The sequence below is a fragment of the Sus scrofa genome, chromosome 6, assembly GCF_054392235.1.
Source record: "Sus scrofa isolate SSC_HxYL_T2T_F1_AM1 chromosome 6, Sscrofa_HxYL_maternal_Yorkshire_Landrace_v2.0, whole genome shotgun sequence".
In the NCBI taxonomy this organism is placed as follows: domain Eukaryota; kingdom Metazoa; phylum Chordata; class Mammalia; order Artiodactyla; family Suidae; genus Sus; species Sus scrofa.
In genome coordinates, this window is record NC_139388.1 from 103,632,848 (window position 1) to 103,653,370 (window position 20,523).

The window sequence follows — 20,523 nt, forward strand, 5'->3', positions numbered from 1 at the left end:
TGGCGCAGTGGTTAACGAATCCGACTAGGAACCATGAGGTCGCGGGTTCGGTCCCTGCCCTTGCTCAGTGGGTTAATGATCCGGCGTTGCTGTGAGCTGTGGTGTAGGTTGCAGACGCGGCTCGGATCCCGCGTTGCTGTGGCTCTGGCGTAGGCCGGTGGCTACAGCTCCGATTCAACCCCTAGCCTGGGAACCTCCATATGCCGCGGGAGCGGCCCAAGAGATAGCAACAACAACAACAACAAAAGACAAAAAAAAAAAAAAAAAAAAAAAAAAAAAAGAAACAATTTATCACTAAAAAAGCTCTAAATCTTTATGCATTCATATTCAAAATCTATAAAGCAAAGTCTGACAGACTACAAGAAGAAAAAAGAGATATTTAGCAGACAAAACTATAAAGGACACAGAAAATTTGAACAACACAATTAAATGATCTGATACAAATTGTGGTAATCCACCAAAGGACTAATCAAATCTATAAACACTATCAAAAAAATAGAACTGATACAATCAAAAATATTAAAATGTATCCCATATGGCCAAAAATAAGCATTATTTTGTGAAACCTTTACATTTGTATTTTGAGTCATGATATAAAATGTTCTTCCTGCTGTGGGTTATAGTTCAAGTTTGGAAGTCTCCAAGCTAATGGATTTAAAGTCTTCACCTCGAAACTGGAGCATACACATTTGTCTCAAGCACTCAAGGAATAGTTACTAAACCTGACCATTTACTTGGCCCAAAAGAAGTCTCAATCAAACCCAGAGTCAACAGGATACCCTGAATGGTGATGAAAAATGTCTCACAATAGCTATGTGACAGCTAGTTGGCTCCCTGTGGCTCCATTCACCAACCCTAACTACCTGGAGTGATCTAAAACATGCCTCTGTCCCTTGCAAGTGCCAACTAACTTGGTGAGTTATTATTTGTGTCTAGCATGTACTCAAAAAGCTTTTCGGTAGAATGAAATGCCGTGGAGCCAAAGTGCTTGGCCACTCTTTCATAAGTTGAAGTGGAAACTAAACCAGGGTTAACCATTTTTAACCTTTTGAGACAGTCCACCAGAGAGGACTAGAAGAAACATACCAAAAAGAAAAAGGGGGCAAAAAATGTTTGCCTCCTTGCACAAGTGAGCTTTGCATAAGTGAAGGGGTATCTGGGTGTTTGGGTGTGTGGACATGGCATGAACAGGTACAGGAAGCAAGCAAGCTGACTAGCCAGGAGGGACCATTCCAGAGGGTTAATCTCGCCAGCCCTCTTTAACCATCTATAGATGGAGAAGGTGACTTTTCCAAGACACAGCTCTGTGAGCTAAGGAGGACCAGAGGGCACAAGCCCTTGTCATCCTTCTCAACTGCCTTGAGGTTACTGCAGGGTTTAATGCCGCGGCCCAGGGGGGGCGGGGGGATCCCAGCTGGGAGATGGAACATAGGTGAGGCAGGAAAGGACCTTTCTGTCACACTAAAGAGCTGGACAATCCAGGGCCCATACAAATCTGTTTCAGCAGAGAGCAACACCATCAGCTTTGGAAGATAACAAAGACAAGGGAGAGACTAGAAGTAGTGCCTGCCTTTAATGTGGTGACCGCCTGGTGTCAGCCGACAAATATTCAGTTGAGAGGAGATGAGAAAAGTAAGGATAGAACAGAGAAAGTCGAAAAATTTAGTTGAGGTTAAAATGAACCCTTTACAAGCATACAATTCAGTGGCATTAAGCACATCTACAACACATGCAACCATCACCTCCATTCAGTTCCAAAACAGTTATTACCCCAAAAGGAAACCCCCAGCAGTCTCCCTTCTCCTCAGCCCCTGGAAACCACTCATCTCTTTTCTGAGGAAGTTCCTGGGCCAGGGATCAAACTCGACCGGCACAGCTGTAACCAGCGCCACAGCAGCAGCAATGCCTGATCCTTAACCTGCTGAGCCATCAGGGAACTCCTGGATTTACCTATTTGAACATTTTCTATAAATAGACTCATACAGTATGTCTGGGCTCTTTCACATGGTACATTTTCAAGGTTCATCCACATTGTAGCACGAACCGGTGAGAAGGAATTCCTGAGAGAAAGCAGCACAGCAGGTGTTGAGGGTGGGGAGCAGGAAGGGTACAGAGAGTGGCCATCACTTATGCCTGGGGCACTAAAAGGGACAGTGGCACCATTAACACAACCAGAAAAGACAGCAGAGGTGCAGGTGGGGACCAAGGTGACAAGTCTGTCCCGGGAGAGACTGAGTGTGAAGAGGGAGGAGAAATCCAGCCTGGAGAAGGCAGCTGAAAACACAGTCTGCAGCCTCGGAGAGAAGCCCAGGCGCGGCAACAGAGCTGCCCCGTCTCAGTGTCATCCGAGGCTCAAGGCGGAGGGGAACCATGCCTGTCGTGGAGACGCAGGACGACAACTGCCCTGACCTCTCAGGATGTGGCCTGGTCCCCTGAGAGAGCTCTGATAGCCAGCCTGGCTCAGGACAGACAGAACACCATCCTCGCCCTAGAGTGAAACCCATAAGCGAGGCTCCTCGGGCTTTGGTAAAAAAAAACGCCATTAAGCATCTCCTCTGCCACCTCTGAACCACGCATGGCTCATTCATCCTCCTCTGCCTCCAGAACATTCCACCAGCGAGCAGCCCTCCTCAGGCTCTTGTTTCATGACTGCTTGGGAAGCCTGGTGTGAATATGCAGCCTCACCAGTCTGACTGCAACTCTAGAGGTGCAAAGACGACGACTGCATCCCAACCAAGCAATCCCACGGAGTGTAAAAGGGAGGTGCCGGGCCCAGGCCCCTCCTCCAGCCTGAGCCCACATCACAGCCTCGACGTCAGTGATCACTTCTCTCCCCAAAGAGCTGTTGCTGACCCAAAGCCAGGTCCCTCACAGATCCATTTAAGTATGTGCACAAGAGTCCTGCTATGTATGTATAACTGAGACACTTATATACAAATACACACACAGACAAAATTGATAAACCATACTTCAAAGTTATTCTTCAAAATTGTTTTCTGTGCCCTCAAGGTCAGGCTCGAATTTTGAGAAAAGAAACCATTACGGCCCACCTTCCAGCAAGCTCAGACCAGAGTGGGGGCGCAGGGGCTTGGTTGTAAATAAACAGGACACTTAAGTGTAGAGGTGAGGGGTCACGACCAGGGTCACCCGCGAGAACAGCACATTCCCAGGCTCCCCTCCTCCCCCATGGAGGTCCATCCCTGCCCCATGCTCTCACCTTCGTTCCCCCCACTACACACACACCCTGTGAGTCCCAGTGACCCCCCTCAAGGGCCAGGCACTGCTGCAGACACCCCCAACAGTGACCTGGACAGACAGAGCCCTGCTCCTCGGGGCTGAGTCCTAGGGGGTATTCAAGAAGGGGGGGCATTGACCAGAGACAAGGGAGGATACACAGCATCTTCGTGGAAGTGGTGACACAGAATTTACCCAAATCCACACCTCTGATGGGTTAGCACCTCAAGGGCATGGTCCTGCTGCCCTATCGCATCAGCCTCCTCAGGGGCCAGCCAGGGCCTGGAAGAAGTGGGGGTGGAGGGCCAGGGGAAGAAGGACCACAGATCAGAAACTCCTCAGGAAAGGAATCCCAAAGAAACACAAACCCCCAAATGAGGCTGCTGGCGGTCAGAGCTGGCTATCACCCTCAGCTTACACCCTCACCACCAGTTTTCAGCTTCATCAATGTGCAGGAAATTTTCCAAGAAAACATTCAGCTTTCATCTTGGGATGGAAGCCAACAACAAAACAGGTTCTGTATTACTGGTGCAAATGAAAAAAAAATACATATGCCGTGTCTGGACCACTTTGCTAGAACCCATTTGCTCCCTAAAATTTAAAAGCAATCTATATTTAAATTATATGGGCTGCCTAACAGATAGAGGCTGGACACACACACACACCGTCTGTTGACACAGGTCCTGGACAATCCTAACACACCTTCCAGCTCACTGCTGGAAGACTCTTGAGCAAACAGCCACTGCCTAATTGTTTTCTGGTGATCATGTACTCCATTGGGGCCCATAAAGGGAATTAATGGCCAGCTCATCGGAATGGAAATTATTAAAAATAGCTTTAGAACAAGGTTTGACCAGACCTTTCTGTGAAGGAGAGCAAGTATTTCAGGCTTTGCAAACAACACACACGTTTCTATTACATTCTCTTCTTTGCTCTTTTTAGGTTTATGTTGTATGAGTTTGTTTTTTTTCAAAAAAAAAAAAAAAAAAAACAATGCTATAAAAACCATTTTTAGTGCCCAGGCCATACAAACCTGAGCTGCCAACCGAGCGTTAGACACCGATAAGAAGGAAACACTTGGAATTCCAAGTCCTTACGATTTAGCCCAAGGCGCAAGTTCCCGAGCCTTTCCAGATTACCTCCTTCAGCCTCTCCAGCTCGTTCTGAAGGGCCTGTTTGGAGATTTCCACTTCAATCATCTGCTGTCGGAGAGTTTCATTCTCATCTTCCACTTTCGCTCTCTTTTCCTCCACAGTTTCAAGCTCATGGTGCAGTCTGACGGACACATCTTTGGCGACCTGCACCGACCCGGAGAGACAGCCATCAGAAGGGAAGCCTTCCGTGTGCTAAGGTGCCTTCCATCAACAGCAGAGGCGGAACCATTACATCAAAGAGCACAGACTCTGGCTATATCACAAGTCCAGTGTTAAAGGAGGAGGGTGTTTGTTTCAAACATGAAATCCAGGAGTTCCCGTCGTGGCTCAGTGGCTAGTGAATTCAACTAGGAACCATGGGGATGCAGGTTTGATCCCCGGTCTTGCTCAAAGGGTTAAGGATCTGGCATTGCCATGGGCTGTGGTGTAGGTCGCAGATGCGGCTCGGGTCCCACATTGCTGTGGCTCTGGCGCAGGCTGACGGCTGCAGCTCCAGCAGGAGTTCCCGTCGTAGCTTTGCGGTAACAAACCTGACTCGTATCCATGAGGATGTGGGTTCGATCCCTAGCCTTGCTCAATGGGTTACGGACCCAGTGTTGCCATGAGCTGTGGTATAAATCGCAGATGCAGCTTGGATCCCTTGTTGCTGTGGCTGTGGTGTAGGCCGGCAGCTGCAGCTCGGATTGGACCCCCAGCTGGGAACTTCCATATGCCATGGGTAGAGCCTGTGCCCCTGTCGAGCCCCTGTCGACAGGGGCACAAAACACAGCACCATAAAATCCACATTAAGGGAAGTCATGGCTTCCATCTGGGTCAAAGGCCACTTTGCACAGCCCTACTCCTCCTAGAATTTCACTAAGGATGCCACTCTGCCCAGGCGCACGTGCTTTAAATGATAAATTAAAAACCATCATCATCATCAAATAAGCATTTCTGTTTCCCCAAATAATACTAAACCTACCTGCTTAAGAAAAAACAAAATAGGAATTCCTGTCGTGGTGCAGCGGAAACGAATCTGACCAAGAACCATGAGGTTACAGGTTCCGTCCCTGGCCTTGCTCAGTGAGTTAAGGATCTGGCATTGCTGTCAGCTGTGGCACAGGTCACAGATGCAGCTTGGAACCTGAGTGGCTGTGGCGCAGGCTGGCAGTTGTAGCTCTGATTCAACCCCTAGCCTGGGAATGTCCATATGCTGCAGGTGCGGCCCTAAAAGGCAAAAAAAAAAAAACAAAAAAACAAACAAACAAACAAAAAAAAAACCCACAAAAGAGAAAATAATTCTAAATGCAGCAGATGTTTAATGTAGTCAAACTTTCAATTGTCTACCGTGGTAAAATAGTCGAATGTTAAAGACCGGTCAACATTTTTCACTTTCTAAAAGGAAATGAGGAAGGGGATTTTGTGAGAAACGTAAACCACCTGCACGCTGCACTGAACGATATCTGCCATGGAATGCTAGCATCACAGCGATTCTTTCCCTGCTATCGTGATGAAAGGCCAAGTGAGATTTCACAGGGACTGCCACAAGGACATCATACATAATTCATCTCTAGATAAATGATTTGATAATTGGGGCACAAGAGCAGCTATGGCGGAGAGAACAAATGGAATAAAGTCTGGGGTGGCGTGACCCTTTTTCCACTTCTGCCAACGATTCTCAAAGACACTGTAGACAGTTAGGTACGATCCTATTTCTCTTTCAGTTAGATCACCATGACAAGTTTTACTTGGGTCATGATCATTTCAGATTTTCTGCATCCCAGAAACTAAAAAAATGTTAAGTGATTAGGACCAACTTTTAAAAGTGGTCTTTGACTATCATGGAATTAATAATCAATTGGTTTGTTTTCTTTTTTGCTTTTTAGGGCCGAACCTGTGGCATATGGTAATTCCCAGGCTAGGGGTGGAATCCGAGCCACAGCTGCCAGCCTACACTATAGCTACAGCAACGCCAGATCCACAACCCACTGAGCGAAGCCAGGGATCGAACCCACAACCTCATAGTTCCTAGTCGGATTTGTTTCTGCTGTACCACGATGGAAACTCCTGGAATTAATAATCAATTGATTTTTTTAAAGATTTTAGCTCTTTGGGAGTTTCTGTACAATTTCTACACAGTGTCAGACCAATGCACGGGCAGTAATCCTTTATTGCAGGGAGTTCCCGTCATGGCACAGCAGAAATGAATCTGACTAGGAACTATGAGATTGCAGGTTCGATCCCTGACCTCGCTCAGTGGGTTAAGGATCTGGTGTTGCGGTGACCTATGGTATAGGTTACAGACATGGCTCGGATGTGGCATTGCTGTGGCTGTGATGCAGACTGGCAGCTGTAGCTCCAATTCAACCCATAGACTGAGAACTTCCACATGCCAAGGGTTTTGTACTAAAAAAAAAAAAAAAAAAAAAAAAAAATTCTTTATTGAGGATCCATTACTATGATTTCTTTTCTTTCTTTTTTAGGGGGTTTTAAGAGCCCAGTTCATATGACGGATTTGTTTACTTATTTACTCATGGCCATACCCACCACAGGCAGAAGTTCCTGGGCTGGAGGTAGAACCCTGAGCCACAGCAGTAACCTGAGCCACAGTGGGGACAATGTCGGATCCTTAACTGCTAGGCCACCAGGGAACTCCTCATCCACATGGGTCCCAAGGGCTGCATCCCGGGTCTGCAATCATCCTGCTCCAGCATCTCTTCTTGGGAAGGCACATCCCATCAGCCCACTCACTCACCTTTAAGTCCTGCTCCAGACTTCGGATGAGCTCGCCATCCACCTGCCCAGTCTCAGCCACTTTCAGACTCTTCTGCTCTGCTTTCCTGAGGCGGTACTGCAGGATTCGGCAGTTTTTATTGGCACGGTCCAACTCCCGCCGCAGCTCCTGCAGCTGGTAAACATCTTCTTCCAAGTAACTGTCCCTCATCTCTTCCATTTCAGCACGGAGTTCATCCAACTCATCCTACACAAGCCAGACAGAGGACACTGCTAAGCCCAGTCCATCAGAAAGCCCGGTATCCCGCGCCCAGCCTTGCCTTGCAACACCTTGAGTTTCTGCACTGTCACCTGTGCGTTTCCGGCCACACCTGTGCTATGCAGCACCTCTGGCAATTCTCACCCAGGACAGTATCACCAGGTGTCTGTTCATATCTGATGCATCCGGAAGCCAGAAACTAGCATGGATTATTCATTGCAACCTCTCAGCATTTACCCCAGTCCCGCTATATCCTTCCATAATCATAAATGATGTCAGATCTGCAGATAATTAAACCTTTAGATTCAAACATGGACCTAAACCTGTATCTCTTAAGACACAATCTAAGCAGCAGGATGAGTCAGACAGACAGTACCTTCAAAGAACATAAACCTCAGTGGGCTCATAATTGTGAATTGCCCAGGAATTATCACATACCTGCCAATGTCCCTAAAATTCCCTAGCGCGTTACCAATCTCAGCGCTACGTGACTCATGATTCTAAAGATAAAACCTTGTGCGCTATTTCAGATACACATCGGGTTTGGTTTTTTCCATTTACCAGCCCTTCAATCCCATCTCCATTCAACTCTGGCGTCAACATGGAGGTACTGGGATATGGGAGAAACCTCGGGGTCATTCCCGGCTCCTCCTCTCCTCCTGGCACAGTCACTGCAGTGCTGTCAGCTCAGCATCAAACATCTGAGGGGCTCTCCCCCCAGCAGCTCCACAAGCCCCACCAGTCCCTGCCTCCTCCATCCACCCTCCAGGGAGCAGCAAACACAGATAAGCCCAATCTTCCAGGGGCTTCCCATCACACAGAGAAAGCCCTTCCAAGTCCTCCCCCTGGGGTCTCACAGGGTCCCAGGCTGCTGGAGGCCTGCCACCTGCTATGGCCTCTCCTCCCCAGCTCCTCTCAGAGCCCCTGGTCACACAGTATGGAAGGCACCCAATACCTCCCTGCACCTCAACCCCACTGTCACTAGTCCCACATCCTGCTGTCTCCCTGCCACCTCCCACTGCTATCTAATGTCATCTGTTTTTTCCCACTCATGGTCTGTGGCCCACACGGAAAGGAAAGCTCCAGAAGGGAAGGCACCTGGCATCTTCCAGCGCCCAGGGCAGTGTCAGGCCCCCAATAAACACCTGTGGAATGAATACACATGAACATCGCTCAATACCTAGAGACCAAATCGTGAACATGGCCCGACCTGTACTTCACCACACTGTGCCTCCTTCCAGCTTTGTGGCCTCATCATGAAACGTTCCCCCTAAACCCAGACAGGGCTACAGCATGCGGATATTATTCTATTGTAAAGGTGTTAACTAGGAGCAGTGTGGCACACAGAAGATTAAAGAAGGCATTCTAAGAATTTTCTGCATTAAGAGTTCCCGTTGCGGCTCAGTGGTTAACGAATCCAACTAGGAACCATGAGGTTGCGGGTTCGATCCCTGGCCTTGCTCAGTGGGTTAAGGAGCCGGCGTTGCTGTGAGCTGTGGTGTAGGTTGCAGACACTGCTCAGATTCGACCCCTAGCCTGGGAACCTCCATATGCCGCGGGAGTGGCCCAAGAAAATGGCAAAAAAAAAAAAAAAAAAAAAAAAAAGAATTTTCTGTATTAGTTTAATAACTGATGGTATAAATGCCTCCAGACTAGGATACGCTCGGTCACTCTCATTTGTTTCATTCAATTAGTACTGAGGCTCAAGGAAAAAAACTCTCCCAAATGTGGAAATCCCAACCTGTCCCCTCCTGGCCTGTTCAGTTTGTTCCTCAAGTCTCACCATTCTCACTAATCCTAAATTTATTCCTAAAACCAGGGATTTAGTTACCATAAAGAACAAGAGTTTCCCAACCTCAGCGCCTCAGGCAAGAAACTGACTAGAAAGAAATCTACCGAGGGAGTTCCCTTTGTGGCTCAGCAGTAACAACTCAACTAGCATCTATGAGGATAACAGTTAGAGCCCTGGCCTCGATCAGTGGAGTCAGGACCCGGTGTTGCCATGAAGTCTGGTGTAGGCCAAGCAGATGTGGCTAGGATCCCGAGCTGCTGTGGCTGTGGTGTCAGGCTGGCAGCTGCAGCTCCGATTCAACCCTTATCCTGGGAACATCCATATGCTGCAGCCCCAACAAGGGAAAAAAAAAAAACAGGAAATCTACCAAAGAGTATTTTATCCTGGGTAACATTACCCGCAAGAAGTATAACAAATGAAAATCCTTATGACACAAACAAGGTGAAGACAATTGTCCAGTCATCCCCGCCTATACGTGGCAATCACCTATATGAAAAAGAGCATAGCTGAGGTATCTCATTCCCCCAAACCCTGGCCTAGGGGTTCTCCCACTCTATCCACACCACCCGACCAAGAGAATTACCCAAGCTGTTGACCATGACTCCAACTGGAGCCTGTTTCAGTGGACCACCAAGGAGAACAGATGACAAAGAGGAAAGCTGTACCACCTTCCTGGTGGTCAAAGAACTAAAATGGTTTTTTTTCTTCTGCTAAGTGTTCTCACAGAACTTCTGTACCAGCAATGACAACCTCATTAAAAATATAAGAAGTTCTGGGAGTTGCCGTCGTGGCACAGGGGAAACAAATCCGACTAGGAACGATGAGGGGTTAAGGATCTGGCACTGCCGTGAGCTGTGGTGTAGGTCGCAGATGCGGCTCGGATCTGGCGCTGCTGTGGCTGTGGTGTAGGCCAGCAGCTACAGCTCCAATTAGACCCCTAGCCTGGGAACCTCCATATGCCGCAGGTGCAGCTCTAAAAAGCAAAAATAAATAAATAAATAAGAAGTTCTAATTTGTCTTAAGGAAACTAAATCTTTTTTTTTTTTTTTTTTTTTGGCCATGCCCATGGCATGTAGAAGTTCCCAGACCAGGTATGGGATCCATGCCACAGCAGTGACAATGCCAGATCCCTAAACCACTGAGCCACCAGGAAACTCCAAGAAAGATAAATCTTAACATTGAAAATGTTGTGAAGTATAAGCAAGTTTCATTGCTTTCTTTTTTTCTTTACAGAGATCTCTTCCTATAAATCTTGCTCCTGGGAGAAAAACTTGCTGGTCGGAGCACAGAAGCTGGTCAGTTGAACACACATGAACGGAATGGACAGGCTGGGCTCTTCAGGAGCCTGGATAACACAGCTCTTTCTGCAAAGTCCTTGCCAACTTGCAGCACATAAGTCGTTACTGAGGCCAGATCCCTGCACTGAGCCATTGACCCTGCAACCCAGGAGCTGTGCCCCGGGCCCCACCCACCCTGGAGGAGACCAAGCACATACTGCAAGCTTTAAAATGCTCCTGTGTGTGCCAGCTTCCCAGAGAGTTAGTCCTGAACCTTTAAAATCAAGGTCAAGATTCACCCAGGTCCCACCTGTGAATCTGATCTGACTTTGAGAAAAAGCCTAACAATCTCTGCATTTATGCCTGAATGCGTTAACTGGGTAACTAATAAGCAATTGGGTAACTAATAAGTCATTGAGTGACTAATAAAAAATAGTTCAATACAAGCAATAATCACTGTATGCATATGCATAGATACAGATACACAGGGGCGTCAGGCATTCTATTTATGGAAGGAACTGTTTGTGATTGCTCTTCCTTCTAGAAAGCCTATCAAGTCATTGATGCCTGAAATTACCTATCACTCAAACATGAGTTTCAAAATGTGACACAGCCATGAAAAGACATACGATATGACTTCCAGGTAAAAAATGTTCTCTGGTTTTCAGACTTTGTTGTAACAGGGAGCCCCTCATGGACCCCAACATTAAAGGTGGGGTACCTTATGCAGACGCCTACCCCACTGCTGGCTTAAAAAAAAGCCCTGTTCAAGGGCTAGATGAACCCACACAGCCAGATCACTGAGCAGGCCAGATGTAAACAGCTCGAGTTTTTTAGTATAAATAATCACTAACATTAGCTGCACTGAAAAGAAAATTAGGGAGACCATAATTGCAAGTCTTCAAATCACTGCTTTTATAATTCATATTTTATCTAAATTTGTAGGCGACATCCTTGATTAAGCACTTTGCCTTCATTACTAAGCCTCCAATAACACTATCCCTATCTGATGGACAGGGAGGCCAAACCCACACTGAACATGCCCAGGGCCCCGCAGCCAATAAATGGAAGCCCAACTGTAACCCAGCCCAACTATAAACACAGGCTCTTTCCCGTAAATGCTAGAAATTATCTGCCACCACCAGGACAAATGAAACAATAAGAAGCCTTAAATCATACTTTTAAAAGCCCACCACCTGTGTAAAATAATAAAAGCAGGCTAATGTTTAGAACTTGACGCTGTCAATGTACAAATGTACCTGTTCTCGCAAAGGCACTGCAATGTGCAGAAAAGCTCTCAATAGTCCCATTTTTAAAACGAAGATGTTGCAAGAATGAATGTTGAAAGGGCTTCCCAAGACTAGTCTGTCCCAGAGATGGGACGAAGGCAGTGTTTCAACTCTTTTCATGGAGACTTGAAAAAAGCAATTTTCAGGTTCAGTGAAAAGAAGTTACAAGAACAGCAAATTATAAACCATGTAAGCTGGCAGCAGATGTTTGAAAAGCAAAAACTGTGATTATTCAGATTAGGGTCATGACGGGAGAGTGATTTTCAAACTAACATTACATTAATTTTCTGACAGCATGCTCTAATTTAGAAAACATTAGAGAACCTTAAAGATGTCTGCCAGTTAAATGTTTAAGAAAACCAAATCAAGCAGAACATACAATGTTTCTGGTAGGCATAATTTAGACACAGTAAGTAAAAGCGGAAAATTGTTGTTGCCTTTTTTTTAAATGATTTTTATTTTTCTCCATTATTGGTTTACAGTGTTTTTTCTTTTTCAAGTTCCCAGGCCAGGAATTGAACCCTTGACACCACAGCAACCTGAGCCATGGCCAGTGACAACACCAGATCCTAAACTGGCCGAACCACCCATGAACTCCTGTTGCTCCCTTTTTTTTTTTTTTTTTTTTTGTATGTTTAGGGCCACATCAGCGGCATATGGAGGTTCCCAGGATAGGGGTCAAATCGAAGCTGTTCCTGCTGGCCTACACCACAGCTCATGGCAACCCAGATCCTTAACTCACTGAACGAGGCCAGAGATCGAACTTGTCTTCATGGATGCTAGTCAGAATCGTTTCCGCTGAGGCACAACAGGAACTCCTGTTGTTGCTTTTTAATACACAGATATTAACAAGAAAAAACCGCCCTTATCAAGCTTTATATTGAATTAACATCAGGTCTGTCAGATACTCAAATGTTAGATCATGATCTCATTGAAAAGCTAACTTAGTTTTAATAAATATACTTTTCAAATTTTGTATATAAAATGAAATCTTAGAGTAAATCTCAACTATTCCCCTTTTCCTGCAGATAACAAAATGGGCTATATATATATATTCATATAAATATAGATAGATAAATAAAATCAAATTAGAGAAACAATGAGGTACCATGTGCGCACTAGAATAAAACAAGATTAAAACATCAATGAAAACCTGTGAAGATAGTTTTATCCACAAATCTAAAATGCACGGTTTTATACAGTGAAAGTGAGGAAAACCCTTGATGGTACCGATAACCTTATCAAATCTTAATCTCTCTTAAACAACCTGAAATCAATAACTAGTCCTATTTTAATAACCTCTCTTTAAATAGACCAAATTTGGACAGTGGGAGCAGGCATCTGCCTCTGCTGCGATAATTCCATCTTCTGGGAGTTACAGACAGAAACTATTGTCCGCTGTAATATACAAATAATCCACCTCATTTCCCTCTGGACAATGGAAATGTTCTCCACAGGGTCCCAGCTGAGGCTAAGCAGGCCCTGGAACGGCTCCCATTGTTTACCAAGTGACAGTGCCTCCAGCAGCTGATGGTCCCCTGGGCACTGGTCGACATCATCTTGTCACCTAAGATTGTTACAACCGCTTTTTCTCACAGACTGGATACAGGGGTGTGGAAAGCAGACCATCAGGAAAGAAGAGGGACCCTGTCTACTTTTAACCCCAGCCCCCCAAGCAGGGAGGAGGTGCCAGGGGGCGGGGCGGGGGCTGAAGCACTTCAGGCTCAGAACTGTTTAGCCTTGCTTGGGACTGTCCCCCTCCCCCTTCCAGGCCACGCTGAGCTCCTGGAATCCAGGCCACCAAGTTTAACCAAATCATCTCAGACCCTGAAGCTCAGCCTCTCCAAGTGAGAAGCAGGATGGCTTCTAATCCCCAGAGGGCCTCACCAGTGATTCCTCCCCAGGAACCCAACAGTACCTGCTTTTTTTTTTTTTTTTTTTTTTTTTTGGTCTTTTTGCCTTTTCTAGGGCCGCTCCCAAGGCATAGGGAGGTTCCCAGGCTAAGAGTCTAATCAGAGCCACAGCAACGCGTGATCCGAGCCATGTCTGCAACCTAAACCACAGCTCAAGGCAACACCAGATCCTTAACCCACTGAGCAAGGCCAGGGATCGAACCCACAACCTCATGGTTCCTAGTTGGATTCGTTAGCCACTGAGCCATGACGGGAACTCCAACAGTACCTGCTCTTTAGCTAGTACCGACTTCTTTAAGAAGTCTCATGAAATAACTGAAAAGGCAGCGCAAACTAGGCAGCTGTTCCCACGCTAATATGAGCACTTGGGAGTGCACTATTTGGGGGTGGCATCCCCAACAAGGAGAAAAGCATTTTCAAAAGAGGCCAATAAACTCGAAGTGCTGAAACCCTCCTGAAAAGCCTATGGAAACAGAACGTAATTTGACTGTTCACAAAGAGCACGAGGGCTGGTCTGATTGTCTTGGAGCAAAACACCAAGGGGGCGAGCGGGCGGGGAGGGGGACGCACTCATCACTCAGAACATACAGGATTTGGTCTGGGAAAGAAGCAAAGGCCTGTGGATGACTGACCTCAATCTCGAGCCCTAGTTCCTGAAAACTTCCCCTTACATGTGCGTTCCTCGAGGTCAAGGGTCAAGAGCACTCTCCTGAGTGTGCTTTCATGCAAAGGGCCAGCTACCTGGATCAAGTACTTATGCATTTTTCATCTGGTCACCTTGGTGCCTGTGACACAGTAGGGAGCAGGGTCAGGGTGGCCCCGTACAGCTCCACACTGCACAAGAGAATGGGGAGGGGGGTGGGGCACTTCTGTTGACAGTTGATTTTTTTTTTTTTTTTTAATACAGCAGTCTGGCTAAAACCCAAGAAAATTTCACTTGAATTTCCCATTCGATAATACCTCCTAAGGTTTTGAGGAGGTGGTTACTCCTAGGCCATTCGAGCTCTGAAACTGTGAGACTTGTACCATAACGGTGACAGAACTGACTCAGGAAAAGCTTGTCACACGTAATATGCTCACTAGCCTCCAGAAGAGATGAAACTAGAATTTCTGCATAGAGTCTCCTCTTGTCAGGTACCATGTGAATCAAGGAATGCTTTCTAATTGCTAGAGTTCTGTGCAACGTTCCTTTAAAAAGCCATGGGTCAAGGACTCCCTTCTAGCTACCGGCTAAAAAAGTACCACTAGAAAAAAAAAAAAAAGAAAGAAAAAATAAAAGTACTACTGAGAACAGAAGCAACAAAGAGAACTTTTGGCTTTTAACGTGCACGCTCTAAACCCCACGTGCAAAGGCAGGCCTTCAGCAAAAGTCACTGCCCCTGCCCCCCCAGATCACCAGTGCCCTCAACCCTGGATTCTGCACAAGCGGGCAGGCTCACTGACTCTTAGAGAGGTCTGCCAGGATTCTTGTCTTTCCCAAATCCAACTACAGTCACTGAAGCTTTTGAAGAGCCAAAAGTCACACATGTACTTGGTTTTTTTTTTGCGGGGGGGGGGGGGTCTGCTTTTTAGGGCCGCACCTGTGGCATATGGAAGTTCCCAGGCTAGGGGCTGAATCCAAGCTGTAGCCCCCAGCCTACACCAAAGCCACACCAGATCTGAGCCGTGTCTGCGACCTACACACAGCTCACAGCAACGCTGATCCAGGCCAGGGATCAAACCTGCAACCTCATGGTTCCCAGTCGGATTCGTTTTCACTGCGCCACAACGGGAACTCCCACACATGTACTTGTGATCATTCTTTTTTTTTTTTTTTTTTTTTTTTTGTCTTTTTGCCTTTTCTTGGGCCGCTCCTGCGGCATATGGAGGTTCCCAGGCTAGGAGTCAAATCGCAGCTACAGCCGCTAGCCTACACCAGAACCACAGCAGTGCAGGATCTGAGCCGCATCCATAGCTCACGGCAACACCGGATCGTTAACCCACTGAGCAAGGGCAGGGATCAAACCTGCAACCTCATGGTTCCCAGTCAGATTCATTAACTACTGAGCCACCATGGGAACTACCCATTCTTTTGACTTCCTAGCCTTCACTTCGCTCTCCTGCTTCCAGAGGAAAGGCTAGGAGGTGGATCCAGGCGTGCTAAGCCCTAGGCCACGAGGCTTTCTCCACAGGAAATGGCAGCTGACATTTCCCACAAATTAAACACTGCCAGTGGGGTTTATGGGACTGTTTGTCCACAGACTGGTGGAGGGGTGTTCGTCGCGGCTCTTTCACCTAAAAAGAGGTCCCCTAGGAAAGCTAAACACTGGGAACATTTTGAGCTAATAAAACAACTCTAAGGCAAGCGTGGGCTCCGAGAAAAGCAGGCTTGATGGAAGCAGGGAGTCTGCCTGGGGCGGAGGGGGTGGGGGGGTGCACGCTGCAGGGCTTACTAGCTGGATGACCTTGGGCAAGTCATTACATCTTCTTGGTTCCCAGCATTCTTATCTGGAAAACTGGGGTTGTGGAAACTACAGCAACAATCAATCATCCCCTACATGGTTGTGAGATTCACCGAAATATCAAGTAACACCAGACGAGACTCCAGGCTCAGCCACTGTTTCCCTGACTGAGAAGATAACTACAGAAAAAAAGTAAAGCCATCGACCAGCAACCTAGGAATGGCCCCTGAAACATCAGACTGCCTACCTGAAGATCAAAGATGTAATGAGATACAGCTTTGCTTTAAAAAAATAAATAAAACACCTCAATTTTCTGTTGGTCGGCTGTCATGATCTGGGTAAGCATCATTCAATCAGAGAAGTGCCAAAAGTCAGAGGTTAGGCTAAGAGCTGAAGCTCCGTGGCTCAACAAGATGATCTTTCTCACCCTCGGGGAGCTTCTGACCATGCAGGATTTACAAAAGGGCTGATTTCACAATACACACACACAGCACAGTGGCCCTTTCTCTTCGACACCTTTGAATTTACTCTGTAGTCTATTACATAAGAGTCAGTGACAAAAGTAAATGTACTACTTGAAATATCTCACGCCAAGTCCCCATCTGCTCTCTTCCCATCTCTCTCCTTCGCTGCCTCTTTGATCAGGATAAGATAACTACTGGGCTCAGTGAGAGTAGTTTCTGTGGCCTGGGTTTAGGAATACTCGGCAGTTCACAGCTCTGATCCTAGTCTGAACTGCAGACTTCACCATCATGCCCCTTTAAAGCCCACCTCTTGGGAGTTCCCTGATGGCCTAGCAGGTTAAGGACCTGGTGTTGACCCAGGTGTGCCTCAGGCTCAATCTCTGGTCTCGGAAGCTCTGCCGAGGTGCATCCAAAAAAAAAAAAAAAAAAACCCACATCTTTAGTCCCTTTGGCCCAATGGGCCTCCATCAGAGAGGGTCAGCATTTGCAGAGAAAACAAAAAGCCACTGAGGGAGGAGGTTCGGGAGGAGACAGCTATCTAGCCATAATAGAAATGGGGGTAGACATACACTATTAGCTAGTACCTAACCTGAGTATCACAGTAAATTAAAACAGCTGCTTTCAGCACTACCCTCACTTCCTAGTTACCAGGCTTGCCCCAACCTCCCCCCAACACTGTCCAAATCCTTCCTTCTGCAGCGCTGCCTTTTCCTGGGAGAAAAGATGGAGCCAGCCAGCCTTGTGCCCCAAAGCTAACAGGACCAAGAAGCCACTTAGAGCAGGCCCCAGGAAGCACGCAGATAGGACGCAGAGGCTGCGATTCCCTCGAAAGTGCCGGCGTGAGGAGGGAACCAAGTGGCCTCTTCTAACATGGAAAAACAGGCTGATGGACGCTCACAAAGGACTGGCCAGCACAACACCGTGGTCCCTCCGCCCAGGCCGTACTCTAGGGGCTTCTGAACCGTAGGTTACCCCTGAAAAGGGCGAGGCCTCGCTGTCTGTGCTGTGAGGTCTGAGGTCCCAGGGAAGACACGCAGGGGCCTGGCTTTCTGCAACTGCGGGAGAAGTGGCCTGCAGGTCTGCGGCCTGGGCCCCCCGCACCCTCCGGAACCCACAGTCAGCCCATCGGGCCGGGACCAAAGCTCTTCTGCCCGGGACAACCCGCTCCCACAGGTGAGGGTGGGGTGGGGAGGTCCACTGTGAATCCCAAAGGACTATAGCCGCCTCTCTAATCCACGCGGCCCATCAACGGGGCAAATAGACCAGAGGAAAGAAGCGAGACTTGTAGAAACAAGCTAAGTGGGTTGAGAAGCTGCCCGGACCCACGAGTCTCGCTGCTCCTTCCAGAAGTTTTGGCTCAAGTTCCCAAGACCTGGGGTGTGCAGGGACAGGAAAGTGAAAAGCAGTAGGAAAAAAAGCGCTTTAGGGACCCGGAAGGAGGCGAGCGTGAGTCCCCGCCCGCACCCGACCCCGGGGTCGCCTCCGGGACACCTGCGGCGGGCGAACTGCGCACCTTGAGATAGTCGTTCTCCGAGCGCAGCTCCTCCATCTCCCGCAGCAGCTCCTCCTCCTCCGCCGCCTGCACCAGCCGGGGCTGCTCGCCCTGGCCGCGCTCCTTGGGGGTCCCAGGGACCATTCGCTCCAGCGGCGCGCGCCCCCCGGCATCCTCCACAAGGACCCCACTCGGGCTGCTCCGTCCCGCAAGGCAGGCGCTGGCGGCGGTGGGCGCGGCGAGAAGGGCAGGGGGCTCCGGGCTGCCCGGCGGCGCCCCCCGAGCTGCGCGGCTTGTTGCGGGAGCTCCTCGCAGGGGTTCCCGGTCGCTGGAGCCTGTGCCGGACTCGGCGTCGCTGCTGGCGGCAGGGAGTAGGCGCTGCTCGTCTGACAGGGGGTCGGATGGGCAGTCGGAGAGGTCGGAGCTGCTGTCGGTGTGGCTGATGCGCGAGCCGGGGGCCGGCGAGCCGGCCACGGAGGTCACGGCGAGGATCACGGCCGGGACCGGGACGGCGGGGACCAGGGGCCCGGTGGTGCGGGCGGGAGCCGCCCCGGAGCCGCGTTTGGCTTTTCGGCTCTTGGCAGCGGCGGACGGCGGCTCGGCCCCGGGAGGCGGCTTCCCTACCCGGGGCAGCGGCTCGGCGGGCACCGCGCGCGCCGCCCTCCTGGGGCCCGGAGCGGCCTTGGCGCCGCCCGCTGCCCTGGCCCCGGCGCCCGGCGGCGGCTTGTCCTTCGCGCTAGGGGCGCCGCCGCTGCGCCGGGAGAGGCGGCCGGGCGCGGCCAAGGGCCCCGGCGAGGGCGGCGCCTTGCCCGCGAGGCTGGGCGAGCGCGGGGCGGCGGGCGCCGCGGCTCGGCCCGAAGAGGGGGCGACCGGGCTGGGGGCCGCAGGCCGCCCGTGCAGGTCCTTGAGAAAGGGTCTGGCAGGCGAGGGCGCGCGGTGCAGCCGCCTCCGCTCGGCCAGCGGGTGGAGGTGGTGGTGGCGGTGGTGCTGGCTGGGCGGCTGCGGCTTAGCGTCTGGGGCGCCGCCGCCCGCGGGGCCGTTCAGCGTCTCCATGGCCGGGGCCCCGGCGGCGAGCAGCAGCTCGGGCGGCTGATGCTCCAGGCGGCGGCGGCGGCAGCGGCGTGCAGCCTCCCCGCGCGCCCGCTCATCACTGTCCGCCAGCCCCGCCCGGTCTGCGCCCGGCGCTCCCGCGCCGCCGCCGTCCCCCGCACCCGGGCCCCGAGGATCCCCACGGGCTCGCAGCCGCCGTCGCCTGGCTGTCTCCCCCGGCTGAGGTCACTGCCGCTCGCGTTCTCCCGGCGCGGCGGCGCGGCGGCTCCCTGCCGCTCGCATCCCCTGCGCGCGGCGCGCCGGGCTCGCACACCCTCTCCCGTCCGGCGGCGGCGCTGGCGGCGCGCTCCCAGCTCCTGCGCCCGGCTCCCCGCCCACGGCCGGCCGGCTCCCCGCAGCGCCGCCCGCTCGGGCCTGCGCCCCCCCTTCTCGCTCCGGCCCGCCGCCGGGTGCGCATGTTCCGCCTCCCGTCAGCCGGCGCCGCGGTGGGGGCGGGGTTGCGGCTCCAGCTCTCTCCGCCCCGGGACCCTCTTCCTTTCGGAGGCCCAAGGAGACAGTGCAGGACCCAGGGGAGGGAGGGGGAGGGGCTGAGGTAAAGTGGGGCCCGGGGGCGGGCACTGCCCTCTGGGGTGGGAATAGACCGCAAGGCTGGGCGGGCCCCTCGGCGGGGCGCGCCTTGGGGCGCCCGCGTTCGCTGGGTTGAACAAGGACCCACATGGGCCTTGTTCCAGCCCTGCCTCCAGGGCCCCCTTAGTTTTGTCCTGCCGGCCTCTCCAGCTGTGCAGTGGTAGCCACACTCCTTTAAGGACTGCTGGTTCCCAGCGCAGCTGTCTGTCGCGTGCAAAGACTCACAGTGCTCCACAGTTGGCACCCCCAGTGGCCTCTGGAGCTCAGAGGAGGAGCTGCTGTCGGAATAGTGTAAGCTTAGGGTCAGAAAGGGAACTCACGTTTACAGCGTGGGCTGCGAGTCAGGCCCTCTTAGACACTCCCCAGGCCCGGTTTCATTTAATCAGCGTAACAAGTCCAACTCGGAATTACTACTGTCTTCTTTGAGGATGAGGATGTGGGTGAGGGAGGTGAAGACAGTGGTTGTAGCCCTGTGTGCTGGCGGCGTCACAGGCCCCATCCCCACACGCTGAGAAACCGGAGCTTGAATGCCCATCCTGCTGCCGGAGAGGCTATAATATGAGCCACGGGCTTTTCAAGCCTCTGTTCCCGCCCTGTATAATTAGAAAATACTTCCACCTGAGTTTTGTGCGGCCTCAGTAGTATGAGAAAACGCTATAAACTGTAAAGTGCTTTTCAATATCATTGAGTGCAGTTTTTGTCCCAGGTGTTGGAGTATAACAGGGAAGAACCTTTGTATAGTAATCACTAAAGAGAGGTTGTCTAAAAGCTTAAATTATACCTAATGGCCCATCCTGGGAACACTGCTTCCCAGGGGAT

At 50.3% G+C, this 20,523-nt stretch overlaps 1 protein-coding gene across 16 annotated transcripts in view; it reads right to left on the minus strand.

Moving 5' to 3' along the window:
* MTCL1 (microtubule crosslinking factor 1) overlaps positions 1-20,251 on the minus strand; it is a 117,470-nt gene extending 97,219 nt beyond the window's left edge. For 14 of the 16 annotated variants that reach the window (XM_084964063.1, XM_021096066.2, XM_084964059.1 and 11 more), the window contains exons 1-3: positions 18,049-19,201; positions 7,123-7,347; positions 4,374-4,532 (exon numbers count right to left, since the gene is read on the minus strand). In XM_084964063.1, coding sequence (XP_084820189.1) covers positions 4,374-4,532; positions 7,123-7,347; positions 18,049-19,080 — 1,416 coding nt within the window. In that variant the 5' untranslated portion in view covers positions 19,081-19,201. Of the gene's footprint in view, positions 1-4,373; positions 4,533-7,122; positions 7,348-18,048; positions 19,202-20,024 lie in introns of those variants that run through there. The other 2 variants (XM_084964066.1, XM_084964065.1) reach the window with 1 other exon arrangement.
* Between the last annotated feature and the right edge of the window lie 272 nt (positions 20,252-20,523).